At 36.1% G+C, this 17,384-nt stretch overlaps 1 protein-coding gene across 1 annotated transcript in view; it reads left to right on the plus strand.

Annotated features, from left to right (window-relative positions):
* Nucleotides 1-17,384, plus strand: part of LOC125233570 (guanylate cyclase 32E-like) — a 221,132-nt gene that overhangs the window by 21,941 nt on the left and 181,807 nt on the right. The window contains exon 2 of the mRNA XM_048139626.1: nt 8,688-8,833. Coding sequence (XP_047995583.1) covers nt 8,688-8,833 — 146 coding nt within the window. The remainder of the gene's footprint in view (nt 1-8,687; nt 8,834-17,384) is intronic.

A 17,384-nucleotide genomic window follows, 5' to 3' on the forward strand; every position in this document is an offset into this window, starting at 1 on the left:
CTTGCGCATAAACTGAATGTTGCCTAGTCATGCTATAAGCTCGAAGACGTAGTATTTTTCTTCCACTTTCATGAACGTATAGCCTTTTCCAGCTAGCACTTAGTGTTTAAACTCTAGGTCACATTAAGTGACTGTACTAAAAAAGTGACAGGAAAGCTTTAAGGGTTAATTTGAAATGACATAAACGTCATGTCGTAATGACGATTAGGTAGGCTATTTCCTCTAGTCTTATCGCGTAGTTTTACCAGTTGAACCACTGGGAATTTTCTTCCCAATAGATTTACTGATAGTAAGGGCTAGGCAATAGGTAGGTTAGGTTTGTTAACCTATAGTTGTGTGTAACCTATAGATGCCCGAAGGGCAAACTATCCAGAAATAGGAGCCCCGCGCAGCGGGGCTCCGTCGAAACAGTTGTCGTCTGGTTTCGTACAAAAAAGCAAAGTCTTACAATCAGTAAGTCTATTGGGAATAAAATTTCCAATGGTTCAACTGGTAAAACTACGCGGTAAGACTACAGGGAATAGGTCCGTAGGTAGGCAACTAGGCACGGTCAGCCAAGAAAGTGGTTTACCACTATTCGACTTTATTTCAAACACACAAGGTCGACATGTGTGGTAAACCACTTTTTGGCTGACGGTACGCTAATTGATGTGGACGTAATACATTGCGTGCTGAATTATTTTGTATGGAAAAAAATCTCGTCTATTAAAAAAAAAACATGTAGTTATGCTCCTTAGGTCTTTTCCGAACGCGAAGTAGATACACTTTTTCCTTCTATCTTGATTTAGTTCTGTGGTAGTATGTTAGTGTGCGTTAAAACGTAGAAGCTAAATTTGACCCACTTCCCGGTTTCCGATTGAGCTGAAATTTTGCACACATTTAAATCACATCCATAGGAACCCTTTAATGGAACGTCGTATCCCCACCGAGTAAAGGGTTTTTAGAAACGTCTCGGAGAGCAGGAGATAACTGATGAAAGAAAGGTACATTCGGCGATAAAAACTTGTGCCAAAAATGAAATTTTTGCAAAAATCTTATTTGAGCTCTCTTTAACATCACCGGTACCTGTACCTAGCATATATTTAATACTACTAGCATGTACTTCCACACTGTATTTTCACATCGGTATATAAATTAAGTTTAGGAAATGGTAGGCAACAGCTAGTACTTATAAAAGCAAAAGTTTTACAACAGCGACAAACCAGACAACCTTGTACATGTACATTAAATAAATGATTTATTAAATGAACAATCCTTCCAAGGGTGTGAATACTTAGAAAGCGTGTTTCTAGAAACTCCCGAGTTCAAATAGCAATTTATTCATGATACCCGATTACAATTTTAATCACTACCTTCGTGATGTGCCTCTGAGATAGACCGTGAAATTTCTAAGTAAAATGAACAGATCTCATTTCATTGATGCGAAAGTTTTCTGAAAAGCTTAAGTAAGTACCTAAAATATTTTGTAATGGAGTTCACTAAACACATAATATAAAAACAATTTTAAGGTACTAGTAGGAACGAGAAAACTTTGATGACAAAATTTGCCTCAACTCAACTTAAGACAAAAAACCGACCAAGAGTTACCATCTGATTTTTTGGACGTAATTTCCTAGTTAGTTGACATTCTTCTATTACTTTGTACCACGACATAAATTTAATTTAATTTAGCGTGCAGAAGTTGTATTTTACGCACCAGTGCGTAAAAAATATGCATTCCATTTTACGACTACTTACCGAGCTGTTTTAATATTTGTATATTTTAGTAAGGCGGAATAAAACTATAAACATACTATTAAATGATTAATGTCTAAAACATTGATATTTCATATGTTAATGTTTATTTTTAGTTATACTAAACATAATTTATAAAATTGTTTATACTTTGCAAAAGTGGCTCATAATGAGTCGTGTAAACAGAACGTGAAATGGAACGAAACGCGTCGTCTGTCATTTAAAGTAGTGGCGTCAGTGGATTCCATCCCATGTAGGTATAATTGGCAATGAAACAGCTGATTTGCTAGCAAAACAGGCATGCATCGACGGGATCGAATTTTTCTTGCTTCCCCAATATAATGATTGTTTTTATATAGTGAAATTTAATTGTCGCGAATTGTGGAAGGAATATTTTGACAAAAGGTCTCGGGATAAGGGTATCTGGTATAGGACTATTCAGCCACAACCATTTCTTTCCCCTTGGATCGACAACATTGAATTGGGTAGGCAGGACCTAGTTCTACTGTTAAGATTGCGTTCCGGACACATTCCATTAAAATTTAAATAAATTTGGCTTTCTCATGCGCAAAGTGAACACGGAGTTGTGCTCCTTATGCAATCGCATCGAAGATGTGTACCATATTTTAATGGAATGTGTCCGTAACGAACACCCTAGACGCCAATTGTTTCATGGCAGTTGCGTGGGATTGTGCAATTCGTACCTGTCGGACCCCAGGTCCAAGGTTATAGATTTAGTTTTAAATTTGGTTAAATGTGGTCTAAAAGACAGAAACGTATAAAAGTTAGGTTTGGTTGTAGTTTGTTTTCAATTTTAACTCTGTTAATTAAGTCGTTATGTTGCTGTAGAGGCGACATCTTCGTGAAACGAAAAAGCCTCAAATAAAGAATAAAAAAAAAAAGTAGTGGCGTCTTACCAATGTTACCAACTTAATGCAAGCACGTTCAAAAACCTTAATATGTTACGCGATTTGTCATAATAATTTTATGTTATTTGCAATACTTCGAGGCATAAATGGTCGATTGAATTAAAATGTAGGTATATATTAAGCAATCGTCCCAAATCGTAAATGTTTATGTTTTTTATGGCACACAATGAAATAAATAAATTGTGTTGGATGGATAGCAAAATCGAAAATATGAACGCAAGTTTAAAAGCTTCAAAGCTTGAATTGTCAAAAAATGCGTCAATGTCACTGCGAAAATTGGGAGTTCGGATTGTTTATTTTTTTATTTCGTTTTAGTAGTGTTTTTTCGCAACTATATTAAAAAACTTCGTTCGTCACACGTGCGAGAATGTCATTCTTCACTCGTCGTAATGACATACTTCTCGCACTTATAACGAAATGTACTATTTCAGTACAGATGGTGTTTTTATTACGCACTAGTGCGAGAAGTGGTTCATTATATGCCAGGTCGAAACTTAAGAGGCTCATCTGTACTGAAAAACGTCGTACAATACACGTGCGAAAAGGAAATTCGTAACTCGTATCGATTTAAAACACTCCCTTCGGTCGTGTTTTATTTATCGCCACTCGTTTCGGACTTCCTTTTTTACGCACGTGTATCGTAATGTACTATATTATTCAGAGACCTTTCAATTTGTAGTTGCCATTGTTACTCTTTTTTATAACTGTGGAATAAAGTTTAAATAAATAAATACCTAATTAGGTTTAGGTACTTATTCAATAAACTAGGCTAGGCAAGGTTGACCGGTGTAGGTTATGATTTGGACGGATTTGCGACATTCTTAGTGACTTACGTCATTTTAATGACTTTTAGTATGAGATGACGCACAAAAATCCGATCTCTGGTTATGAATAAACTATAATTAATTTTTTTTAACCTTAGAAGCTTAGGTTAAAAAAATGAATTATAGTTTATTCATAACCTACACCGGTCAACCTGAAAATTGTCGGTTTTTATTTTCCTGTATATATCCCCGAGGGCATTTGGTAAAATAACACTCAACCTATCTCACCGATTTTCTGCACGAGTAGCAGTTTCTATATCGCTTTAACTGACAAATTATAAGGAACAGTAAGTTTCTGGGAATCCAGCTTTGCTCGGAAGATATCAATACCACAGATCAAATAATACTAGTATCAATACTAAGAAAAGCCTAGCTAAACAAACCTATATATAAATATATAATAGAAAAAAATATCAAAAGCATTGAGCTTTTTCGAGATCCCGAAATACGTAAATATAAATATAGTAGAAAAATATAATATACCTACTTACAGGAATTGCTCTTTTAAATATATAAGGTAACTTAGCAAGAACACTGAAAATGTATGTAGGATTTTTTGTTTTTAGTAACCAGTTGGGTGATCCACGTAAAAGTAACGTGAGTCACAACTTCATTGAGTGTTTATTTGAACTACAACTACAAATAAAAGGATCTATGCGTATATCGAGAAAGTAACACTTATTTAGAGATACATTATCACTTGAACTTGTATCGTGAATAAATGGAACATGCCATAAAATCGTGACTCATGTTACTCTTGCCGCGCATTGACCCATTTATTATTTTTATTTTTTTTTTTTGAAAAAAAAAACAACTTAAACTAATTTTGTACATGAATTAACTTGCCAAACTGTTACGTTTAATGGCAAGATGCGCTCATTTTTTAAACAATCTTAAATTGTATATCTTAACCTATTTACATAATTACATACATACTATAGGAACTTACGCGTAGGCTAAATCAATTAAATAATGATAAGGTAGGTACTCACTCCTCGCGGGCGCTGTTCACATTCTTGCTCCATATACACTTTGTATTCCATGACCAACTGACCACGGCCACTACGACCCGGCCGAATCGCCGGAAAAGGGGTAAAATAACCTGACCACAAAATTAAAATTTTAAGAAAACCCCGTGTAGTCCGATTTTCCTGAAACATGGCTAAGAACACGCAGACAGACAAACAGACAGACAGACAGACACGTCAAACTTATAACACCCCGTCGTTTTTGCGTCGGGGTTTAAAAAAACTTATAACACCCCGTTGTTTTTGCGTCGGGGGTTAAAAAAAAATTATAACACCCCCTCGTTTTTGCGTCGGGGGCTAAAAATAATGTCATTCTGTCGCGTTCGACCCGAGAGTGACTTAAGAATTATTTTTCGATTTTCCGTGACGTTATCGTTATCAAGTTACGTATTCTAAACTCGCCCTGTAACAAAAGCAAAAAGTTAAACTGCAGGCTATATTCCTTACAGTTTCAGTTCAGTAACTTTTAAAAATAACTTGTATTTGGATTTTTACCATCTTTGAAAGTTTTTCCTAAGAGATAATGTATTGCGAATTCCGTTAAGTCTAAAGTGTGACAGACAACGCCAATGACAACAATAATGGCGAACATTGAAGCTAATATTTATTTTGTATGAAAATTTTAAAAATTAAAGACTTCATAATTTTTAGGACTTCTTGGTCAGTATATAGTATAGCATACAGTTTAATTTTTTGCTTTTTTTACAGGCCCCACCCTGTATAGGTCTGTATCTACATTTTTGTTTCGTAGCAGTTTTTTCTACATCTCAAAACTGTGGGTTCACACACCTTTTGAATGCTTATTTTCCTATAACTGCTACTTATACCTAATTATGCTGCTAAAACTATTACAACAAAAACTGAAGGTAGCAAGTATATTTCTCGATTTGAAGGCAGCCTTTGACACTATTGATCATAACATTCTGATTCAAAAATTAGAATATTACGGAATCAGGGGGCAAGTCCTAAAGTTATTTAAGTCTTATTTATCTAATAGGAAACAGTTTGTAGAAATAAAATAAATAGATGATAGCTCTACAGAGGTGGTTCACAGATCTAGGTTCAGTAGCATAATAAAAGGAGTCCCACAAGGGTCAATTCTTGGCCCCATATTCTTTATAATTTATATAAATGATTTAATATTACATTTGCAAAATGAAGTACCTCATGCAAACTTAGTTTTATTTGCTGACGACAGTAGTGCAGTAATATCTGGAGAAAACTTAGACGACTTAAACGAGAAAGTAACATCTGTTACTGAGACATGCTGTAATTGGTACACGGCTAACAGCTTGATCCTAAATAGCAACAAAACTTACGCGATGCTGTTTAAAACAACTGCTAGGAATAGTGAAAAACTTGACATGAGAAAAATGGATCAGTTAATAAAATCTGTTGAAAGTATTAAGATATTAGGAGTACATATAGATAATTTATTGAATTGGAAAGATGAACTACAGTCTAATATTGAAGATTCAATCGCTTCGGGTTGTTATGCCTTGCGTAGCCTTCGAAACGAACTTAGTACAAAACAATTAAAATTAGTATACTTTGCTCTCATAGAGTCGAAGCTTCGTTACAGTATAAAGATATGGGGTAACAGCTACAAATATAACATGGATCGCGCCTTCATAGCACAAAAAAAAGCCATTCGAGTCATGGTGCGTATTCCACAATGGGAATCATGCCAGGAGCACTTTAAAGAGTTGAAGATATTGACAGCTCCGTCTCTTTATATTTTGGTTCTGTTGACGGGTCTTATGAAACATCGGGAATGTTATGAGTCACAGGCTGAAATGGAATTGAGATTGAGGTCTAGAACAAAGAATTTTCCTCCAATTGCGGCCTCACGACTGGCGGTAGTCTCGCACACTGCCCGGATTCAATCAGTTAAGTTGTTTAATAAGTTGCCTATCGAATTAAAATCTATGACATGTCACAAGAAATTCAAATATAAGTTAAAATTATTTTTATTAGAGAAAAATTATTATAGTGTTGATGACTTTTTAGGTTTTATTTAATGTTTGTTAATTATGATTTTTATTATCGCTACTCTTGACATATATTTAATTGTATATCTTTATATTTATAAACTATTGTGATATTACTTAAGTGGTTTGAAATAGTGAGTTTAGATAGTATATAGTGTATTTTTTCTTTTCTTCTTGCAGGAAATTGTAAAAAGGCATGTTTTATTAATTAAGTACTTACCTATGTAATATTCAAACACAATTTATTATTGTTTATGAATAAATAAATGAAATGAAACAACATTATGGATTTATTTATGCAGTCTGACATAAATTGAAATTGAAAAATCAAAAATAGAAAAACCAATAAAATCTGTGTACGATTCAAAACTCTTTAAAAAGTCCCATCGACCAAATGACGCATTTATCCCGGCAGCGCCGCGCCGACCGAGGGTTGAGCGAGTTTGAGGTTTGGCCAAACTTTATTACCTAATTACATAAATTATTTCCGCAGTTATTTACCTGCCGTGGTCCTGAACACGGCCTATTAATGGATATGTACATAACAAACCATAGGAGTAAAGTTTGAGAAACTCAATAACAATCCAGGTTCAAAGGAACAAAACTTCCTAACTCGTCGCAATCCTATTCAGTGGCCGTATCTTGGTCGTGGTTTTGTCACTTGTCATATCATGCTTCACTTTCACGCTTACATATTTGTTAGAACGTGACAGAAATGGTGACAAATGATAAACAGCCGTCCATCTTAGCCCTGCTGGGCAAAAGTCGGAGTCAAGTATTTTCTTTTTGGGCGTCCCTCCCCCATTTGGTGCCTAGGCGGTCGATTGCTCCACTCGCTCTACCCTCCCTGTAACACTGTTGACTATACCTGTATTATGTGGTTTGAGCAACCACTCATACATGGTTTGTATTAAATACGGCTTTTGACGTTTTCCTTTTCGGAATAAGTATTTAATCATTGATCCTGAAAAGCATCAGTATATTCAGTATTTATAAACTACACGTATGATGCTTTTCACTTCTGACGAAGCGTGGGATGCATGAAGGGAAATGTTAACAAGGCAAATGGCATGAATCGTATTTAGCTAGTGTGGGAGCACCATTTGTAAAAAAATATTACAATTTAGGATCCTCTCCAGCAACCCCAACTTTTTATATTTTCATATGCAGGGAGCGTACTTTTCGTGCCGATGACGTCAATTTGACGTCACGCTCCATATAGGGTGATCACAAATTGTTTTATTGTAAATTATTAATCATTAGTCATCAATCATTTTAAGTTATGAATTTCTTTGCATGGTAATGAATGCAAGAAGGATGGTGTGCTTTAAGTTAGAGAGAAATTCTCTTTTCTACGTATTTATTGTAATGTGTTGTTAATAAATACTATTTAATTAAATTTATGTATAAAAACAAATCAAATAATTTTATTCACGTTTCACATTTCAAGTAGGTATTATTTACGCCACATGTAAATGGACTACTGTATTTGAAGTAATTTGTACACGATTAAAATGATTGACGACTAATGATTAATAATTTACAATAAAACTATTTGGGATCACCCTATACGGAGCGTGACGTCAGATTAATGTCATCGGCATGAAATGTACGCTCCCTGTTCATATGCATTGTATAATTTGAATGAAATCGTACGCTGGACTCAGGTACTCACTGCCTACCATGCATAAGTAACATCTACACTGCTTTATGGTATCATGTTCTAGGGTAACTCAACTGATTGACTGTATTCTTACGCCGTGTCTTGCGTGGGCGACGGTCGCGCGACCGTTGCCGTCGCGTCTCATACTTTCATATCGATAAGGTTTGATTTCGTATGCGTCGCATCGCCGTCGCGCGACCATCGCGCGACCGTCGCCTACGCAAGCCACGGCGTTACAAATAAACGATTTGATTTGATTTGAACCTTTCGGCTAGGTCCTCCAATATGGTTACGATTTCCAAGAATTGAGCGTCTTCTTTGCCTCTTTCCTTTACTTGGGGTCGGCCCTTCTGGTTCGTATTAGGCGCCAGGACACCCTGTCCTGGGTTGTCTGTGTGTTCAGCTGTGCCCGTTGTATTTCTTTGTTAACAGTCGTCCACCACGTGGTAGGCGGTTTTTCTGTGCCCCTTTTCTTAAAAAATTAAATTGAGTGTAACAAAATTTTTGCTTTGTTCCAGACTATCTTAGGCGCGTTGCCGCTGGCGGTGGCAGCGGTGAACCGCGAGCCTAGCTTGCTGCCCGGGCTCCGCCTGCGTTTCGTGGTCGCCGACATCGGCCGGTCGCGACCGAACATGCCGGTGGACAAGGATAGCATGACTCTGAGGTGAGTGAGATACGCGGTCAACACAGCTGAGGTATACTAGTAGGTATAGTCGCCATCATATCATAGCAGCCAATGCGCTCACAAATATCTGCACATGTAGAGGCTGTCAAGGCGCTCGTAGCGTGCATCTTCTGATATTATTGGACGCTCCAATGTATTTGATGACGACTGTACCTTTCCTTACTGACTTTAGTTTCTTTATTTGTCAGACGTTTTTTAAATTTAACATCGGAAGTCAAAGGTATAACAGTAAAAGGAGGTAGCTCAGTATGACCAGTAAATGATTACAGCCAGCCTAGCCAAAGTGACAATTGTTGACACTACGTGGCGATCGAATCGCACTCTGGCTCGGACTTTATCGCGCCAATATAGCCAATATATTTTTTTTTTGGTCGGAGGGTTGGGAATTTAGAGATATATCCTCTATTATATCCACAAGAATTGGACATCCCGGGGAGGGACATCCCGGGGAGTATAGAAGAGTGATACGTCGAGCTAGCTACGTATCCAGGTGACTAAAGATATCCATATATACCCCTATCTTACCAAAATACTTCTTTTAAATATTGTAACTTTCAAATCACGAACGAAAATTTGTTTCAATGGATTGTTTACAGGCAGCGTAGAGTTATGTAAATGGACGATCAACAACGGAATCTTCCTCCGGGTTATATCTGTTTTGCATTTACATTTAAGCTAGACAAATTTTGAACATCTTTGGCTGGAATTAATTTCCAGCATATTGATTAAACTGACACGACTTGCACTCTAAGTTTTAGAACTAAACTAAACAGACAAAAAGTAGCCTATGTCACTCTACATCCCTTCAAGTATCTCCACTTAAAAAATCACGTCAATTCGTTGCTCCGTTTTGCCGTGAAAGACGGACAAACAAACAGACACACACACTTTCCCATATAGAATATTAGTATGGATTGATCAGAATGACACCTGTGGCCTGGCTCCGCCCTGGCTTAAGACGATACTGGAGGGGTTAATTCTCCACAAACGCTCTCGACTATTTCCTCCCTGGTTTTTGAAGATAGAGCAAAGATTTTTTCAACACAAATTATTTTTATCAGTGTCGGACCGTTTTGATTTTTTTGATATTCTTATTTTTAAAGACGCTAGAACCGATCAAAAATTTCCAAAAACGGCCTTATTGATTATGGCGCAAAAAAAGGTGTGGTATTCAAAATTGGTAACAATTAGCCAAAAAAACTAAACGGTCCGACACAGATTATTTTATTGTCATTCAGATTCTCAAATTTCGTTACGATTGATTAAGTTTTGAAGGAGGAAAAAGTCGAAAGCGGAACCATTTAAAGATTTTTTCGCAATATCTTTTAACTGAGTTGTTCTGAATGGACAATTTTTTTTTCGATAAATCTAGTTAACAACACTAGTATATTTAACTAAAATTCCCAAATTGAAAGGGGAGCTCCTTTCAATTTTAGCATTTTTGTTGGCCAGCAAAACTTACAAATAGCTAGTAAACTCCTGATCAAGCCAACGCATAATATTTTCAAGATATATTTATACCTTCATAGTATGTTCAACCAATTTCATTTAAATTACTAAGGCCCACTTGCACCAACAACTTAACTAAGGGTTAGTGGGCTGTCAACTGTCAAATTCCATATAAAATGGTGGGTTAACCCTCGAGTTAACTCTCCATTTCCGTTGGTGCAAGTGGCCCTTAGAACACATTTACTTTAGTAATAGCGTTACAAGAATTTCTCTCAGAGTTAAATGGCGGGACGTGCTTTTAGTCAGCCGTGTAAAATCGAATATTACTTCAATCTTCGCTACTTCTCATAAGAGTTTTCATTTAAAGAGTAATGAGGATCTAGATTTGTCCTCATTCATTATTTGTTATTGCGTGATAAATAAATAAGTAAAGAAATAAAAATAAATAAATATTACAGGACATTTTTTACACAGATTGACTGAGCCCCACGATAAGCTCAAGAAGGCTTGTATTGTGGGTACTCAGACAACGATATATATAATATACAAATACCTACATTTATACATAGAAAACATCCATGACTCAGGAACAAATATCTGTGCTCATCACACAAATAAATGCCCTTACCGGTATTCGAACCCGGGACCGCGGCTTAGCAGGCAGGGTCACTACTTGTTCACTACCCGCTAGGCCAGACCAGTCGTCAAAGAAAATGGTAAAAGGTATATTGTATTATTGTTCCACTTAAACATGCTGAACGACCAATTTCATTTAATGTACTCGTAGGATACTCTGGTAAACGTTTTAATGAATTATTGTTTATCTCTTTGCTGTTCATTTGTAATGGGGGATAATATATAAAAGACACTCAGGTTACAGCGAATGAACAGGGTACGTAGCCAAATGCAAAAACGCTCACGATAATATTTATCTGTTTCATAGCTATTTCTATCTCTTGCGTATTGACGCGACAGAGCCAGACTACATTTCTGTCGGCGTCTCGATTGCCATTCGGCTACGCTGGCTGGGCACTTCACTTAGCCAACGTCACAATAGATTAGATTAGATTTCTTTATTTCATGATAAAAATTACACTATAAATTTGCTACATGTCAAAATTATGTTTTCCCCTCACTAGCTCGGAAACACGTGTTTTGTCCTTTAATACCAGCGGGTAAAAACGCATTTTATCTACTAGAGGGTAAAGTAATTTGACCTTGAATAAAGTCAAATTAACTGCTTTAAAATTGATAAAAGTAGGTGAATCTAGTAATAAAGATGATGTACCACCTGTGGAACTACTGGAAGCAGTGATAAACGCATTTTTTGCGTTGTAGTTTCCTCGCTATAGTGAGGAAAAGTTTTGTGTTACACTCGGGTGCAAATGTATTTTACTTCTCGTGTGTTAAAAAACTCGCAAGTTCAGGATTCTATTCTCGAACCACTCGCTTCGCTCGTGGTTCAACTATAGAATCCTTTCACTTACTCGTTTTTCAATTCCACACTCGGCGTTAAAATACAACTTTGCCCCCTTGTATAACAAATAACTATTATCTTCTCATCATGATCGTCAAAAATTACATAATAGATTCCAAATAAAAATAATTGTGTCTCCCAATAAGGATCGTCATTTTTAAGGTTTTTTTTAAAGGATTTTTTTGCTTACGCTTGATAAGCATACGCTACATTATGCTCAAATCGCTCTTCTGTAGTGACCCGACAGAGACAGACGGCGTTTCAGTCGCCACCTAGCGTCAACGATTGTCACTTCAGCTGGCCGGCAGACAATTACACGCCCACACCTAAAGAAAGCTCTGCTGGAGAAAGCCTCGTCCCACTTTGCTGAGAATTAAGTCACATTAACCGAGATCCTTTAAGAACATTATTATTATGGAAATTGAGACGCTTTGATAAATAAAAACCATTTACTTTTCGTTTATTTTTCGAGGATATAATCGTCGGGTGACAAGCAAAAGTCACTAAGTACCAAATTGACACAAGGGAGATAATCAATGTTTCGATATTTTATATTACTTAAATCAAGTGTAATGCATTTATTTCAGTATTAAAAAATGTGGCAAATATATGATAATGCAAATATTAATAATATCATCTGTAATTTAATAGTTATTATGCATAATGAGTTTTTGCTGCCGCAGTTTTGAAAAATCAGTGTATATAGTGAAACATTTGTATGAACAGCGGTAACCTTTATTAAAACTACACCAACTCGGTAATATGAATAAACTAGTTTATCTTGGCAATTAAAAGTACTTAAATATCAGTTTCGGCTTCGGAATCACTTCTTTCTGATTCGTCGTAATTTGGCTCCGGCAAGCGATTTCGGAGCGATTTCAGCGTTTTAAGATTCTTATACCACGGAGCCAATTCTTCTGGTATCTGCTTAACTTTAACTACCTTGATGAGATCTGCCTTTTTCTGTTCTGAAATAGGTTGCAAGTTTTTGTAAGCTGCTTTTAGTGCTACCGGTAATGTCCGTTGACGACCTTTACCCCTGATATTTAGCTTTTTGTAGTCGGAGGTATGGTCATAACACTCATAACGGTAAAATATTATCGCGGAGAGTTGATTTTTAAATTTGAGGCATTTTATTTTAAGCCATGATACTACAGCTCCAGTTTCGTCTTTATTCCTGTTTCTTATTGTTTTTTTTTGCCAGGTCATGTAAATCGTAAAAATCTTTAAAATTTAGAAGATGTGTTAGAGGTATATAGGGCCCGTTAGATTTTCTTTCTTTCTGTGTTCGGGCAGATTTGAATATGTCCACCCAATCATGCACAGTATAAGCAAATCTGTACTTTTTTGCAGACAATGGCGGAATGCATGGAGTCACATTCCATGTGCGAATGGCCCGAGTCTAAGAACTTGAGTTCTATAGTTTTTAAATGAGATTTATTTTGCACTGCTTGAAGTTACAATGCCGCAACGTGCTGATTTCTGTTTTGGCCGCCGCATGTGTCGCAAAACAACGAAATATCTGTTAGGGTTGTGGGCAGGGACTTAAGAAATTGATACAATATTGAACCAATTTCACTGCTTCCTCTTTTAAGAGTACCGAAATATCATTAACTGCGAGCAACTTGCAAACTTTAGGCAGGACAAACTCATTAAATGAAACAGTGAGTTTTTGCTGCCGAGTGTTATTATACTCGTAGCGTTAGTATTTAATGATTTTTTGTAAATCGTAAGATAGTTTTAAATTGTTTTTATGGCATTAATGTGTTTGTCATTAGCAAATAGACGAAAAAATATTACATTGTACCCAAAAAAAATGGCTTTTTTAAAAAGTGTACATAGTGACTTTTGCTTGTCACCCGACGATATAACCCTTTCATTTAGTGAGATTCCATAAGGACCGTTAATGTTAATAAGTTGCATATATTATTAATTAAACTTAAACTTATCGATGTAAAAATTACTAGTTAGAGATCAGGTTGGATGATCCCGTGGCTGTTGTAGAAGGCGAATGTTGGTTGAGAGTTCAATGGGGATTGGATAGAAATCTAAAAGTGGCACAGGCAAGAGGAACCTGTCACTGCAATGTCTGTTTTCACCACACCAACTGGTGTGGTGAACAAGGCTCTCTTGATACTTTAAAAACGCATTTTATTCACAAGAGTGCAAAATAATTTCAGTTAAGTTAAAATCTTGATGTCCTTCCCTGACTGTTATACTTATTGTAAATGCGTTGTGGTGTCCTACACTAGGTACCTACGGCTCAGCTAAGAAAGTGGGTTATTTACCACTTTTTGACTCTAATAAACTCATAGGGTCGAAAAGTGGTAAACCACTTTTTTGGCTGACTGTACCTAAGACAGGAATATGTAAAGTCGGGTGACACCGTAACACCTAACATTTTTGTGTGCCCTTAAGGGGATACGGTAGCGAAAATGCTAAAATGGAAAGGAGCCCCCCTTTCAAATTGGGAATTTCAGATAAATATACAAGTGTTATTAACTAGATTTATCGAAAAAAAATTCTCCATTAAGAACAACTCAGTCAAAAGATATTTCAAAAAAATCTTTAAAATCGAGGTTCCGCTCTCGACTCTTTCCTCCTTCAAAACTTAATCAATCGTAACGAAATTTGAGAATCTGAATAAAAATGAAATAATCTATGTAGGACCGTTTAGCTTTTTTAGTTAATTGTTACCAATCTTGAGTATCACACCTTTTTTTGCGCCACAATGAAAAAGGCCGTTTTTGGAAATTTTTGATTGGCTCTAGAGTCTTTAAAAAGCAGAATATAAAAAAAAATCAAAACGGTCCGACACAGATAAAAATAATAACAATCTGTGTTGAAAAAATCATTGCTCTATCTTCAAAAACCAGGGAGGAAATAGTCGAGAGCGTTTGTATGGAGAATTATCGTCTTAAGTTTGTGAATAATATCCGTACTAGGGCTTGTGATATACGTGTTACACGCGGAACCGTAGCTACGTAGCCTTAGCACCGGCGGTGCTAAGATCCCGTACTACACGGTCACGTCAAAGATACGTATCCGTTTCTGGATTCGGCTACGTTCCCGCGAATCTCGGCTTCGGCTCCTCTCCGCTCGGTTGTTGAAAGAGAGCTTGTAAGTGTCGAACGGATCCTTCGCATTATGTGTTATACTCGTGGTCTTTGCATTGATTTGATTCCAGATGTTTTTTTAAGTAATTACATATTGGTATTATTCTGTTCTCTGATAACCAGACATTATGAGTTTGTACAAAAAAAACCAGAGGTGGTATTGGTGGGATTTTTGAATCTCACCGGTGCCTTGTTTTGTATGCAGCCGATGACTATTTAGTACGAAATAAGCCACCCGATGAGAATCAAAAATCGCACCTCAGGTAGGTACTAGGTACCTACTTGGGGATGTCGATGAATATGAAAGTCCAGCCAAATAAATATATTAATATCTCTAATTAATATTTACTCCCTAGTAAGAAATGCTACAGGTAGACCAATGCAACAATTTAAAAGTATTTTAAGTGAAATAATAATATACACCGTTGTTCATAAATATTATTACTGGCTGGACAACCGTCTTTCATCGGTGAAAATACTAAGAAATAGTTGCACGTGCAGATAAAGATAACAAACAATAGTTTGCGGGCCATTGATAATAATTACCTTCAAGGCTTTGGGATTTACCTGTTAAGTACCATGTGTTCCTATTGTTTGTGATGTTAAGTGAAAGCAAAAATAACAAACTATTTGACTACTTCGCATACTACCAACTATAAGACGCTGACTGTACATGTTAGATTATTTAAAAAAAGTTGATTAATTATAGTCTGTGTCATGTGAATGAAAATTAGAATTTTACCTATTTTTTTATATGTTGATTATACGCGAATTCTTTTGATACACATCTTTTACAATTTGTACTGGTCTATTATTTTTGCCTCCAATATTTGCATCTTATTATTTTTGATCACTCCTAAAACTTTATTTAAAATGCAAAAATATGGAAACTGAAATTAAAAACTCGCCCCTTGCATTACATTCGGGGGTCTTAGTGACACGCATAAAATCTAACTAAACGTCACGGTCACGACTGGATCCGATCTACGTATAAATAAGATACGTATCTCCGTAGCTACGTATCTTAACGTAGCTACGTATCTTAATTACACGCAACGGAGCCGAATACACGAAACACGGTCACGACGGAGCTCTAACGGACGTCGGATCTCCGTTGCCGAGTAACACGGCAACGGAGATCCGGCTACATGGGTACACGAAACACGGTCACGACCAGGAGCTCTAACTCCAAAACTCGCGATTCCAATCGCTTAAGTCCCTACAAAAAGTCAGATATAACAGTATTTTAGAGGTATACAATCGTGATATAATACAGAGCTTTTCAGTTAATGTTAAAAGCGTCGTTGACCGTTCCCATACATTTTTTTTAACGGTAACAACCAGCCCTGTGTCAAAGAGTATCCAACACTGAAAAGTCAGCACTTATAGTTTAGTCCGTGGTGTCCTAATTGACAGATTAAAGTCGACGAGTAGAAAATAAAATATTTAGAACAGTATTGTGATTAGAAAACACTAAGACTTAAACAAATCGTTTTCTGAGCTTACTGTATAAGTAAATTATTAGCTAAGGTTATTAATGTAATATACTTAACAGAAAGAATTTAAAGTGATATTTTGAGCGACAACAATAGAAGGAAGCCTACGCAAGTAAGTTTCTCACAAAATGTAATAAATCACCTCAAAGTATTTTCGAAGAAACGGCAACTTATTGTTTCGTTGGGTACCTAGCCAACATCACATTGCTTACGTTTCGTAAGCCTTTCATTGCTATCGCTCTTCTATACACGGTGTAACATGACTAAACCGAAAGATTTTAACTACGCATTTCTGAGGGCAAAATAAAGATAAAATGTTATATGACGTCAATCAAATTTCGCCAAAAAAATTTTTTGTGTTATATTTTTTTAGTTTTTTTTTATGTATTTTCACATAAAAAGTAAATTTTATTCGTAAAACTGACACTTAAAAAAAAATTTTTTTTTCTAATAATATACTTTTTGCAATAAGTTACTAGTTACTTTTTAGTATCTATCAACGAAGATAGTTAGATTATGTCCGATTGTTATTTTTTAAAATGCTGTTTCGATCGCCACTGTCTTAGCTTCAACGATTCTCACTTAGGCTAAGTCGACTGGAATAAGAGGGCTATTCTACTGTAAACGTTCTTCATCAGCCTGAAACTTTTCGGTCGCCCCTTATTCCTTATACACCGTGTTTTTTTTTGTTTTCCATTAAATTCGACACGTCGTTAGGTTCATTATCAGGAACCATCCTGTATATCATTTTTAGTTAAATTTGCAAAAAATATTTGATTACGGTTCGTTACAACACTTACAACTAAATTTTGTAATACCATATTCTTAGATTTTAGATTTAGATTTCTTTATTTCATGATAAAAATTACAAACAGACACACACACTTTCCCATTTATAATATTAGTATGGATGTAAATAAACAGCCACGACTCAGGAAAAATCGTCTGTGCTCATCACACAAATAAATGCCCTTACCGGGATTCGAACGCAG

The sequence above is a fragment of the Leguminivora glycinivorella genome, chromosome 14 (assembly GCF_023078275.1).
Source record: "Leguminivora glycinivorella isolate SPB_JAAS2020 chromosome 14, LegGlyc_1.1, whole genome shotgun sequence".
In the NCBI taxonomy this organism is placed as follows: domain Eukaryota; kingdom Metazoa; phylum Arthropoda; class Insecta; order Lepidoptera; family Tortricidae; genus Leguminivora; species Leguminivora glycinivorella.